General features: G+C 38.4%; 1 protein-coding gene across 1 annotated transcript; it reads left to right on the forward strand.

Moving 5' to 3' along the window:
* The first annotated feature begins 1520 nt into the window (after positions 1–1520).
* On the forward strand, positions 1521–13262 carry LOC129454701 (CMP-N-acetylneuraminate-beta-galactosamide-alpha-2,3-sialyltransferase 1). The gene is made up of 7 exons (XM_055219302.2): positions 1521–1710; positions 2065–2310; positions 3143–3336; positions 7602–7781; positions 9644–9689; positions 9933–10052; positions 12856–13262. The coding sequence occupies exons 2-7, from the start codon at positions 2074–2076 to the stop codon at positions 13018–13020; spliced, it is 942 nt and encodes a 313-aa protein (XP_055075277.1). The 5' UTR covers positions 1521–1710; positions 2065–2073; the 3' UTR covers positions 13021–13262.
* The last annotated feature ends 390 nt before the right edge of the window (positions 13263–13652 follow it).

Below are 13652 nucleotides of genomic sequence, written 5' to 3' on the forward strand. Positions count from 1 at the left end.
TCCACAACTCTCTCCCATATGTGAACAAGAGTGATCCAAATCCCATAACTTGACACTTTCAAGTACGCTACACTTCAAGTTTGCAGCGATGGACGACAACAGGTTAATTGAAGAGGTGGAGAAACACTGTGTGAAAAAAGTTGAAATTATTGTCATGAAGACAAGAGCCTGGTCTGTCACGGCCTCCCTTTATGTCAACTACAGCAGAAACATGACACAGCCGCCACGGAACTGACACGCAACAGAGACGCCACACTGTGTGCGTTTGTGTACTTGGTAATTATCACGTTGTGTGGTCCAATTGTCCCAACAAAGATAGGAATACCAGTAAATTTGTGACCTCGTGGGGACATTTTAAGGTCCCCATGAGGAAACAAGCTTATAAATCAAACAAAATGCTGTTTCTTGAAAATGTGAAGTAGGAGAAAGTTTTCTGTGATGGTTGGGGTTAGGGGAATAGAATATACAGTTTATACAGTATAAAATGCATTACGTCTATGGAATGTCCACACAAAAGATGGAAACCAGAATGTGTGTGATTGTATTTAATTATATTGAAATATTTTGTTATAATTTCACAAGTATACCTAGAAACCATGGTTTCACTACAGAAAAAGTAGTTTCCTCTCACATTCCTGCCTAAAAGGCTCATTATGCAGCCCATTATGCAGGTCTTTGTTTCCTCAAGTTTCAATCACAAATTATTCAGGAGCTTTTATGCCTCCTGTCATATGGCCTCTCTAAGCAAAATGTCTATAAATCAATATATTGTGTGAATCAGTAGGCAAAATGTTTTTCACATGATGTTTAAAAATAAACTATAGACTTCTAGATTGTGCACTACTATTTTGTTGCACTGTTTGTATATTTGTGTAGTATATGTTTCCTTCTATTTAATTAAGTTTGTATACTTTTATCCTATTTGGTCTGTTTTTCCTAACAGTATTGGTGTAAACTCTGCATATGACAAATGAACTTTGAACTTGAATGATTGCCCTTATTGTGTAAAATATTTTTTATGGTTTTAAATGTTTCCTTATTTTGTGTAGCACATGCATATTTTGCTGCACATCAGTGGCTTTATATTCTCCTGTGAAATAGAAAGTCATGACTGGACAACATCATGTTTCTAGACACCTTAGTGTGCTATAAAATATTAATATCAATGGGAATATACTTCAGAGACATGCCATCCACTCACAGATGTCTTTGCTAATATTTACCAAAGGTGCATTTTTTTTGTATATTTTAACAGCACACAAAATTTTTGCATTTGACAGTTCTGGTCATGTGTAAAAGAATAATTATTACTTAATAAATTAATCAGTAAATTTTACAACTCTAGCCTGTAGCCTCAGGTGTCATGAATATGATATTAGCATAAAAATTTGTTTGTATTTGTCTGGTGTGATCGGTAGGTTGTGTGTCTGTTTGTCCGTGAAGTTTAAAAGAGGGTGTGTGCGAAATCAGGCTGAACCGGTCACACGTGTATGCTAATCGGAAAAGTTCATCACATACTCTTTACACCAAACCCACTCATTATTGAGTCTGTTTCTGAACACAGCTTATTATGGACCTGTTTGTGTTTGTTAATTATTCAGATGAATGTGAGACTGGAATATAACAGATATGATGAACTACACACTTAAAACCAAATCTATAACATAGCCTACAGGATTTATTTAAGGACACACTGTAAAAATAACAAAGGTGAGTCAATTTATTGTTTCTTTACAAGATGAGTCCTCAGCATGCTGCTAAAAACATTATTTTGTTTGAATTATTGGTTACTTTGAACCTTATTTGTAACCTATTAAGTCTTGGTCCAAAACTGAGCCAACCAAAATAGTGTTTGAAAGTTCCCAATTTAGTGTTGTTTTGTGTCTGTGAGTGAGTGTTATGGAAACCTATTTTCCCCATGTTCACTTAACATTTTTAGACTTTTTAAGTCATAACAATGAAAATGAAATTGAATGAAATCTGATTTTGTTTGACATGATATATTTAAATGAGTAGTTTGGAAATTAGTAAGCATAGTAAGATTTTATATTTATTTGCTTTCAGAAAGAAGACATGATCTGTAAGAGCAAAATCATTCTGCAAATCATTGTGATTGCGACCGTCGCTCTCCCTATCTTTGTCTTTAACCAACTATCTATCAGAGGTTTTCTGGATGATTGGTGCTCCTGTAAATGTGAGATGGATTCAGAGGCAAACCTGTGGCTTTCTGAACGATACAATCGCTCGGCTCGTGTACTTATGAACAGCAAAAACGGCGCTGTGGATCTTGAGACTTTAAAATGGTGGAAGGTGAGGTGTTTGCAAGTGAAAAAGTTTGTGTCGAAGTCATGCAACCAGTCACGCTTCTAGTCAATGTTTAAACAATGAGGTATAAAACATATTATGCCATTTTATGAGCAAGTCCAGCAAAAACTGAGTAAAAACAATAAATGAGCACACATCTTAAACTCAAGCTATCCTAGGTGTGTTTGACTTTCAGATGATCACAATCAGCTTTTACAAAAACTCATCACTTCACATAGGAAGACATTTAATACCTGTATGAATTTGTTTTTGATGGGTGGATAAGCTTTAAAAGTTCATCACTATCCAATATATATATATATATATATATATACCACGGGTCTGTTGAATGCTTTATTCTGATTGACTGAGAAATGTTCCATGGGTGTTGATAATTTTTCTGTAAACTGCACACCAAACCTGTCAAACGTTTTAAAAATAGGCACTAGAGCATGCTTATGGTAACGTGGTGTAGGTGGAATAATTGACTACATTCCTTTGCATTATTTGAAAATAATGCACACACGCGCTGTGTAACTCCGCTTTGTGTCGTGCCACATTATTTACTTGGGTGTGCATTATTTTCAAATAATTCAAAGGCCTGTCATCTATTATTCCTTACAAATATATATGCTGACAATATGATTTAATCTAACTCTGACTGTGTTTGACTCAAAGAACAAAACCATACTGCGCACCCATGACCTATACCTTTAATGGTAATTAATGAAAGAAATGTATGAAACCTTAAGACAGTTTGTTTATTTTAAAACATTTGGACATGACTATGGAAATTGACTTGTAGCTCCTAAATACATATTTGTTTATATATTTTCAGAGTCTACAAGGCGCATCGACCGTAGCCAACTTCACAGATCTGGTGGAGGATTTATTTTCTCTCTTTCCAGATAAAGATCACTACTCAGACAGCAGTTCCAGTCGCTGCAGAAGATGTGCTGTCGTGGGCAACTCTGGCAACCTTCTTGGATCTCGTTACGGTGCACTCATCGATTCAAATGACTTCGTTATAAGGTATTATATATAAGTCCGCGGTCACCATGTTCCTGGAGATTTACCCTCCTGCCTTCTTTAGATCCAACCCAGCTTCAGCACAACTGCCTCTTAATTTAGCCATACAAAGCTTGATTAGCAGGTTCAGCTTTGTTTGATTAAGATTGGAGGTGAACTCTTCAGGAAAGGAGATCTCCGGGAACAGGGTTGGTGACTACTGATATAAGTTAACGCACTTCTTAAATGACCTATAAATATATCATGTCTTATGTGTGTAATTAGAGATAGAGATTTCCTTTATTGTCCCTGTATAACACGCACAATAAAATTCAGGGGCTTTACATAACACAGTGCTCAAATATAGTTTAAGAAGAGGCTAAACATTTAACAATCACTCACATAAACTTGCACAAATGTCAAATATACAGAAGAAACATCCCTGCTGAAAAAAGCAGCATCAATGGTGGTCACCAGTAGCCTGACGTTGTCATACTCAATTCTAGTCAGAATTTGAGTCTGATACCGCTCCATTGGGCTATAATTATGAGGCGTGTCTCAACCGAAAAATGCCTCTGCACTCAATTGGATAAACCTACGACCAATCAGAGCAACGGAGTGTGTGACGTATGTTGAAATGACGTCTTTGCAGCCTGACCGAACTGCTAGATATTTCGCTACAATGACACTAACATTGTGATTATACCTACCCAGTCTCCTGAGGTTGCGTATAAATAGCACGAAGTGTAAAACTCGTGCAATACATACGCCAAATTCCACTTTGGCGTGCATATGATACGCAAGTCCTTCCCATTCACTTAAACGGGGCGTCTTTTTTTGTCGTTTTATTTGTTGGTTTCTCAGATTTTTTCTGTTTTTTTAAACCATTATCGCTTGGGTTTAGGGTTAGATTTCAGATGTGCTTAATAAGGTTATTTAATATACAGGTTTCTCTATGTTTTGTCCATATTTAAGCCATGGTCGCTTGGAGTTGGGGTTAGAGTTGGGGTTTGGCTTAGGATGTCATTTTTAAATAACAAAAAGTTGTTCTAACCCTAAACCCAAGCGAAAATGGTAAAAAAATAGCAAAAAAATTGAGAAACCAATAAATAAAACGACAAAAAAAGATGCCCCGTTTAAGTGAATGGGAAGGACTTGCGTATCATATGCACGCCAAAGTGGAATTTGGCGTATATATTGCACGAGTTTTACACTTCGTGCTATTTATACGCATTTTCAGGAGACTGGGCTGGATTATACTAAGTTTGAGTTAGCGAATGTACATCAACACCTACTATGTTTACAACATTTCGTTTATATCACAACATGAAGTATTTACTAAGTCATAGAGTAAGACTATCTCTTACCATTTGTACGTTAGGTGAACTTCATCCATGACGATACCCATTACGTTGGCTTGAAAATATTGGAGCCTAGCATGTCCCTCCACTTATTCAGCAACCATGATTCCGGTCTTCCGAAAAGAAGCTGGCAACGGACGCTAATTATATCCATCTTGTCGTGCACGCCGAGTTGCATCGCCGTGATAACGTTACCCATTTCAGTTGCGACCAACTTTTGCAGAATCCCGTGGGAAGGACAGCAAAAACATCAACAAATGCCCTGCTCGCGTTTCTCTGTTCCTCTTTTAAAATCAATGCTCTGTCGATATCTTTTAGAACAGACTCCATGTCAGAATCCACACATCTGAACTCTACAGCGCAGCCATTCAACACACGCGCTCTTTGGTGACGTGGTTCATTACGTTACTGTTGATTATCTGTCCATCATCGTATAAAGCCCGCCCTGACAATTTGATTGGTTCAACCAGCTCTAATCCTAGCATAGCAGCTCCTCAACGGAAAAACGCCAGACCGATCTTCCCGTTTTCAAACTCTTGTGGGCGGGGCTAAGATCGGCTGGCACCCAGGCTAGGTCACCAGCATACCAGCACCAAAACACAACATATGCTGGTCTTGCTGGTATGACCAGCATGGGATGCTGGTGCTAGAGCTGATTTGGTGCTGGTTTAGCTGGTGTTCACTAGCAAACCAGCACCAAAACAGCAGGGATATGTTTTTTTCCAGCAGGGATGTGTCTTACACAGCTTGAATGTCAAATAAATAGAAGATATACATACAGTATTGCACAATTATATTTCTCAGTGACTGTGAAATTTTCTGAGATATGAGAAACCACAAACCTAAAACTGGGGACTCAACATGACAGACTGTCAACATTTCTGTATAGTGACTGTTGATCAGCCCTGCTTCTTCCTAGAGTCAATGATTACTCCTCTTCGTCCTTTCTCTCACTCCTGTTCCTCTCACTCCTCTTCCTCGTTACTCTCACTTTTCTTCCTCTTTACTCTCACTCCTCCTTGTCTATCTCTTTGCCTAAATGCCATCCTCGTGCCTTTTTTATAAAGCTCAAATGAGTGAACAAATGAGCTAGAAGTATTTTTACACTTGGTGTAGGTAATCTGTTATTGAGTGTGGCATTTTAAATGTATTTTTCCAATTTAATACAGGAGCTATTGGTGTATTGAATGATGTGTGTAGCATAGAGAACTGGATTTAGCATATTGTACTGTGTTTTAGTACAAACTCTTTTGCTTTTTACAATTGCTGAGTGTAAAGCTGTTGATGTACTTGCAGTTTTGCAAACTTAGATTTGAAGATTAGTTATATAAGTAACTGATGAATGGAATTGGCATCATACTGTTTTTAATGTGCTTAGTCAATGATTATTTGTGACTCTGTCTGTGAAATCCAGTATAAAGTCTCATAATCTAATGATGAGATTAAGGGCATCAAAGTATGATTTCACTCATTAGCTGGATTTTCACATACAGGGTCACATTTCTACTGTAAGGAGTACTATTTCTGTCAGTAGAGATTGTTGCATCACTGTCTGAATGGCTCTGGTTCTGTTCATATACGACAAATTAAAGAGGAAAGTGGATTGTTGTTGGTGTTTAGATGTTGTCAGGGTATTAAACACAAAAAAACAGATATGACTTTTTATTTTGCACAATAAGGAGAGAGAGAGAGGAGAATGCTGAAGGAGATCTTCTGCTTGATGACAGGGTGAAAGTTCTACCCGGGCAAAACCAGCTGCTTAGAGTCTATATGTGATGTCCGCTGTACAAAGACAGGGTGAAGATTCTGTGATGCGATGACAAGATGTGACCTCCGCTGATTGTAGACTGATATAGGTTCCACTGTACGATGACAGCGTGATGAATCTACTGTACAATGAAAGGTTGATGATACTGCTGTACGGAGACAGGGTGCGATGATGAAAGCAAAGCAGGCTGTAGAGTATCAGTAACATGTCGCGGATGGTCAGCATACACCGCCAGACGGCGACAGTACTGAAGAGGCGGAGAGAAAGTCAGAAGGAGCGAGAGCCCATGGTGAAATAATCCTGAGGGCAGAGAAAACGCGCAGAGCACACCAGGCAGACACAGCAGATTGCACAGATGACAAAATAAACTACAAAAAATAAAACTAGATTTAAGAAACAAAAACTTTATGGGGCGGTTTCCCGGACAGGGATTAGACTAGTCCTAGACTTAAACACTTTTAAGAGCTCTCCAAACTGAAAACAACTTGCACTTACATATCTTAAAATACATCAGTTCCCTTTGTTTTACCTCAAAATGTACACAGGTAATGTTTTTAGTAAGGCATGTTTGTTAAAACTAGTTATATCTCCTAATTAAACTTAGGCCTAGTCCTGGATTAAACTAATCCTGGTCCGGGAAACCGCCCCTATGTATTTTTGTGATTATACTACATATTTGTGACTATTTGACTGCAACTTCAAAATCACAAGTTTTGTGATTACTGTCCATGAGTACAAATCTCATTCAACTTCAAATTTTTATTCATTGCAAGTTTTCACATCGGGACTGTGCGTGTAAATATTAGTGAACAAGTACAAATACTTATTTAGCAAGCTCTCAAGTTTTGCTACTGACTTAACTTCCTAATAAACAGACAGACATTATAACCATGCAATGCAAGACAAACATACACTACAGTAACTAAACCTTTTGAAATCTACAAAGACACATAACTACATGCAATAAAAATACACCAAGAGAAGGCAAACACATAATTTTTTATTGCTTTTCACAATTTCGCAATTTATTTTGATTCATCAAGTTTAACAGTGCTACTGTATCTGGAGTGATTGTTCTCCCATATGAGCCATGAAATCTTCTGACACAGGCCAACAAGATCCTTAACTGTTGTGAGTAACCTCTGCATCTTTTTCCTCAGGATGAATAAAGGCCCAACAGCAGGTTTTGAGCGAGACGTCGGATCTATGACCACTCACCGTCTCATCTACCCCGAGAGTGCCATGGACATGGATAACAACACTCATCTCGTGCTGTTGCCCTTTAAGATTCTGGACCTGCAGTGGCTCATCAGCGTCTTTACCACCAAACACATCGATCAGTAAGAACTTCATTAAACCAATCAAGTTTTATTAGTAGATAAACTTCAAATTGTGACCAGTCACGGAAAGTAGGGACAAAAGTCGGATCTGGGGCATTTTGAGTTATCCACGGATTCTGAAAGTACAGTTTCTAAGAGCCTTCCAACGATGTGTAAAACATGGAAATCTGATAAGATTGGGAGAAGTTGTGGCTATTTGAATATAACACATTCAAGAAAGAGAGTGCAGAGAAATTTGAGAAAGAAAAGTTAACACTTTTCCCTTTTCCATGCCTGGAGAGACAAAAGGGCTCATTTACATCTCATTTAGCTAAGCCATACACCCTGTAAAGCTGTTTTGAGATACAGATGTTCTAGCATTATATGTATATGATTTTGTGACAGAAGTCCGGATGAAAAATAAACAGGACTTTTTACCTTTGTGGGGATCACAAGTCGAATCCAGTCTGTTTCAGATGTGTGAATCATCCAATGACCATTTTTGCCCACAAATGCGTTTAATCCGTGAAATATAGATATATAGTCTGTTGTTTACATCAGATTTCGCATGAACGTCTGGTAATAGAATATAATATACAATCTGAGGACTATTTACATCGTAACATGTAAGGGTACATGAGATTACACTTTACGCTCCGCTAAACACATGAACCCGCCTTCAAAGTTTGTATTTAAAATAGGGCGGTAGTAGGTAATCCAAACAGCGCCATCGAAAACATGACGTCCTTTAGAGATGTTACCAATCACTTGCTCGTTCCTCCATCAGCCAATGACTTAATGGAAAATATTGATAGACAAAACCTGTAGCCAATTATATAACGAATTCAACAATCTCTGTGTGAATTTTTGTGTGTGTTTGACTTCATGCTGCGCTGCAAGAACTGACAGAGAGATGACGTCAAAGTACCGCGAGAGCGAGTCGAAATTAAACTACTCCGTGGTACTTTGACGTCATCCGACTGCGGCGCCGCATAAAGTCAGATAGCAGTCAGCCGCCTCGTACGTCACGTCGCTGCTGACTGTTATCTGTTCCGCCCCAGCTTCTTCTATTTTTCATTTGTTTTGTGCGCCCGAGCTTCGTTTACAGTCTGGGGAGACGCACGCTATAAATTTGAAAAAAAAATGTAGCAAACATGTCTGAGGAAGAGGTCAGCCGCGTCACTACAGTCACGTGACGTGACGCGGTTCACAACAGAGCCGGAAGAGAAGACAATGCTGAATAAAGTCGTAATTCTTGCTATTTTTGGACCAAAATGTATTTTCGATGCTTCAACCCATTCTAACTGACCCACTGATGTTACATGCACTACTTTGGTGATGTTTTTATTACATTTCTGGACATGGAAACCTTACATCGATTTTCAATGGAGGAGACAGAAAGCTCTCTGACTAAATCTAACGTTAAAACATCTTAAACTGTGTTCCAAACATGAACGGACATAAGGGTAAATCATTAATTTTGGGGCGAACTATCCTTATTTAGTAGTCACGCTGGTCCCTTTGGGGGCGGTGCGAAAACACAAGCCGCTTATTCAGTATGTAAATACACACAGACAATGACGCCCCCTAGCTGCATGCTAGAATCTCCGGAAAAACAAGCCGATTTCAACCGCAAAAAGTATGCTTTTAAATGTACAAAAACTGCTATCTCAAACATGGAGAGCCTTCTTCGTGATCTCAACTAACAGATTCTGCAATAAAACGAAAATCAAAAATTTTGAAAAAAAAACCTTTGTTTCTCATTATCTTGAAACTTGTGCTGCCGACTTGTGTCACTGGTTTCCGTGACGGGTCACAATTTCTATTTCTCATTCCATTTGGAACGCTTTAACATTCATTTGTGTTTTATCTGTTATTCTCAGGACATATATGTATGTGAAACCCACATTAAAAGCAGACAAAAACAAGGTACTAACACTATATCTGTTGAATCACTCTTTGATTTTATTTGATGTGTATAGTATGTTTATTGTACAAATTAGCTTTACAGAAATGTTTACATGTAAGAAGAATAGATATAATATGAAGGATATTTATAATATGAATTTAACCTGAAAAACAAAACAAAACAAATAATTAATTAAACACACTGGTCTTTAAAACCATGAGATAAATCCAACATGTATTTTCTGTTCTGTTCACACTTTAAAGGTCTTAATTATTCATCCTGCATTTATCAAGTACGTCTATGAGAGCTGGATGCAGAGACAAGGCACATATCCATCAACTGGTTTCATTTCAATTATATTCGCCCTGCACATCTGTGATGAGGTGAATGTTTCATACTGCTCAGAGCAGAGGTCTTTAAAAAAAACAATTCTTACTAAGGGTGTTTTCACATATACACTGTTTAGGTCGGCCCAAATGACGTGTCGCTCCGAGTACGGTTCATTTGGGTCAGTGTGAACCCAACAGCCGCACTCGGGTGCGCACTAAACGGCCGCTCCGAGACCGCTCTTAACAGATGGTCTCGGAGCGGCTGTCGCCGAACTGTGGTGCGACCCACCTGTGGTGTGAACACTGCTGGACCTCGGGCCGAACCAAATACAGGAAGTCCTCCACATGTTTGAGCCACTAGGCTTCCGTTGTGACGTGAGCCGGGTGTTATATTGTGGGTTAACAACAAACAAGCCAATCCTTGTCCGTTGCAGAGATTCGCTGTCTCCTTTACGTTTGAGCTGATAATTTTATAAATGCATAGCTGTCCTCCACACACAAATAGTGACATTACAGGCTTTTTAGCAAACGGCTCTGTGAGAAAGGCTTTAATAGAACAGCTACGCAATTTCGCGTTAAAGCAAAGAAACTTCGCAAAGACGTGCATCATTTATCTCCAAATCTTGATAGCTGTGCTCTCCCTGTCAGGCTGGTTGTCGTGGAAACGTGGGGGTGGTCATGAGACGGTAAGAGCTGTCAGAGACCAATGACAGCGCTGACCGTTGTCACGTGGTGTACGGTGCGGCATTTCGAGTACAGTAAAAAAAAAATATGCGAACACGGACCGCACTAACTGAAAAATGATACAATGTATTTTGGTGCGCTCCGAGGGCGCACCACGGTGCGTACCAACATATGTGAAAACACCCTAAAAGTGTACATGCACTAAAAAGCCAAAAGTCTAAATATTTAGACTTATAAAACTGTGCGTATTGCACACCTTTAAGCAATGTTCCCTTTATAAATCACAGATCCCCTGCAAGTGTGTGTACATGAATCAGCCATATATCCCGCCCTGTACACGGCCATTTTTAACCATAAATATTCACCTCATGAATGTTGATTCGCATATTAAGCTGATATGTGACCTGCCAATAAATCCACACCATTGGTGTAATCCAGCAGTGCAATCACATAGCATTACTGCAGCATTTATATGTTTACAGCAGTCATATATATCATACACCTTGCCAAAATCACAGCATGAGATTTAAAAAAATTGAAAACATGTTTCTTCATCCTGATTTTGTTATGAACACCATTATAGTTAGGAGTGGTAACGAGGATATAGACAATTAATGGCGGTATTTTTGCACATTTGATGATACAGTATTTAAGGAAAACATTTAGTTATTTTACTGACATGTTTAACAACTTAAGCAGCTCTCAATACCCAGTGAGTTTAAACTCCTGTACATTAATACAATTCGGCACAATAGAGACAGAGCGCAGCGCGTCATAACCTGAAAACCACGCCCACCGGGGGGGGAAGCAATCCAACCGTCTCTATTGACTTTGTATTGCAAGAGGCCGCCTCCTTGTCATTTCTGGCTTATAACAAAAAACTGAACAATGCCCAAAAGCCGCTGTGTGACAACATGCACAGCCAACAAGCCAAAGAACCCAGAAATTAGTTTTTTATAAGCTGTCGAGCCGCAAAACCCAGCCCCCAAGGAGAACAAAGTGGATCGCCGACCACGTTTCCCCCTATTGAATGCAGCTTTACTAATAGGAGTACTATGAAAAGTTGCCTGTTTCCATTTCTGTGTCTAAACGCTCGTTTTTTGAAGTCGACAGCCCATAAAAAAGTTTTTTTTTTTTTTTTTGCGTGTTAGATGTACACCTTGTCACACAGCAGCTTTTAGGTATTATTCTGTTTTTAAGTTTAATCTGTAAATAAGTTTTTATAAGCTGTCGACCCCAAAAAACGAGCGTTTAAAGACACAAAAATGGATACATGCAACTTTTCATAGTACTTCTATTAGTAGAACTGCGTCCACTAGGGGGAAACGTAGTCGGCGATCCACTTTATTCTCCTTAAAGACTGGGTTTTACAGCTTGACAGCTTATAAAAACTTATTTCTGGGATCTTTGGCTTGTTAGCTGTACATATTGTCACACAGCAGCTTTTAGGCATTATTCAGTTTTTTGTTATAAGCCAGAAATGACAAGGAGGCGGCCTCTTGCAATACAAAGTTAATGGAGACGCATTGGATTGCTCCCCCCCGGTGGGCGTGGTTTTCAAATTTGCATAACTGCGCTCTGTCTCCATGCCGACGGTCATGAAATTAGATTCTCCCTCTACGCGTTTAATGGTTTAAACAGCTCTCGGTACCTCAGGAGTTTTAAACTCCAATTCATTACTACAATCCGGCAAATGCCTGTTGTGTTGTGACAATGTGTCAGGGAATTCCTTAGTCCACACAAACAAACATTCTCGCGCCACGCCCGGAACCGATGACGTCACCCTTAACTTTAGGACGCACATCCCTGAATCGACCTAATGCAGCCTATATAGGCCTACTAAGTATGTGTCAAGACACGCCCGTAAAACCGGTGAAAGGAAACTACCATCGGCTTTATAAATGAGACTCCTTTATAAATGAGGCCTCAGGTCATGACCCTGAATTAGTTTTCCTTTATCCCAAAAGCTCCTTACATTTACAAACGTATTCTCTAAATTAAACACAAATTTACGCAATGTATCTAATTTTGAAAGCATACCAGACTGGTGTAATGTTCCTACTGGTTTTGAATTGATATTAGCGGCTAGGTTTTAATTAATTGGTACATGTAGGTCAGTATGTTTCTGAACATTTGTGAACAAGACATTAAAACGCTGAAAACTCTCTTGTAGGTGAATGTTTTTGGATTTGGACCTACATCTGAAAACACTTGGCATCATTATTTTGAAGACTTTGTCATCGCCTTTAATGCCGGCCGTCACGCTGGAGATTTTGAGAGAAGCGTCATCACTGAACTCCATCAAAAACAAATAATCATGATGTATAAAGGATGGTGATTTCAATTTTCCTCTCAATGGCAAAAGCTTAAACCACACGCCTGTAAACAAGATTTACATAAATACGTCTCTCTATACACGAAACATTTTGATTGTTATTAATAACCCAGTTATTATAAATGATCTGTTTACATTACTAATATGTGTATTTTGTGAATTTTTGTGACATTATGTGTTTATTTAATGTATTTTGTGAAATTGTATTGTTTACAAAATAAACTATTGCATTTCCTAATGACATATTTCAGTAGTTCATTTTATATTCTCATAACCCCGTTCAGTTTCACAAGTGATCCTATGATCGCCTCAATTCTCAAAGGCTATCAGACTGAATTTTTCACATTTGGCTTATTTTTTATCATGTTTTCTATCAATGAAAGACTTGTTGAGTTTTGACATTAAATTTTATTTTGAGAATGTTTTATGTTATCTCTTTGCAATTCATACAGGACAAACTGAGACTCTAAATTTACTGATGAAACATAAATACTAAAAATAAACATATGAATTTATTATTTATTTATTATTCAAAACAATGTAAAGGCATGAGATGGATTAGATGGATCATGTCATAATGAATTTAGCAAAGGCTGAAGAAAACAAATAAAAATGCCATGTGTTGTGCATTTATG

This window comes from Misgurnus anguillicaudatus, chromosome 20 (genome assembly GCF_027580225.2).
Source record: "Misgurnus anguillicaudatus chromosome 20, ASM2758022v2, whole genome shotgun sequence".
NCBI classification, from domain to species: Eukaryota; Metazoa; Chordata; class Actinopteri; order Cypriniformes; family Cobitidae; genus Misgurnus; species Misgurnus anguillicaudatus.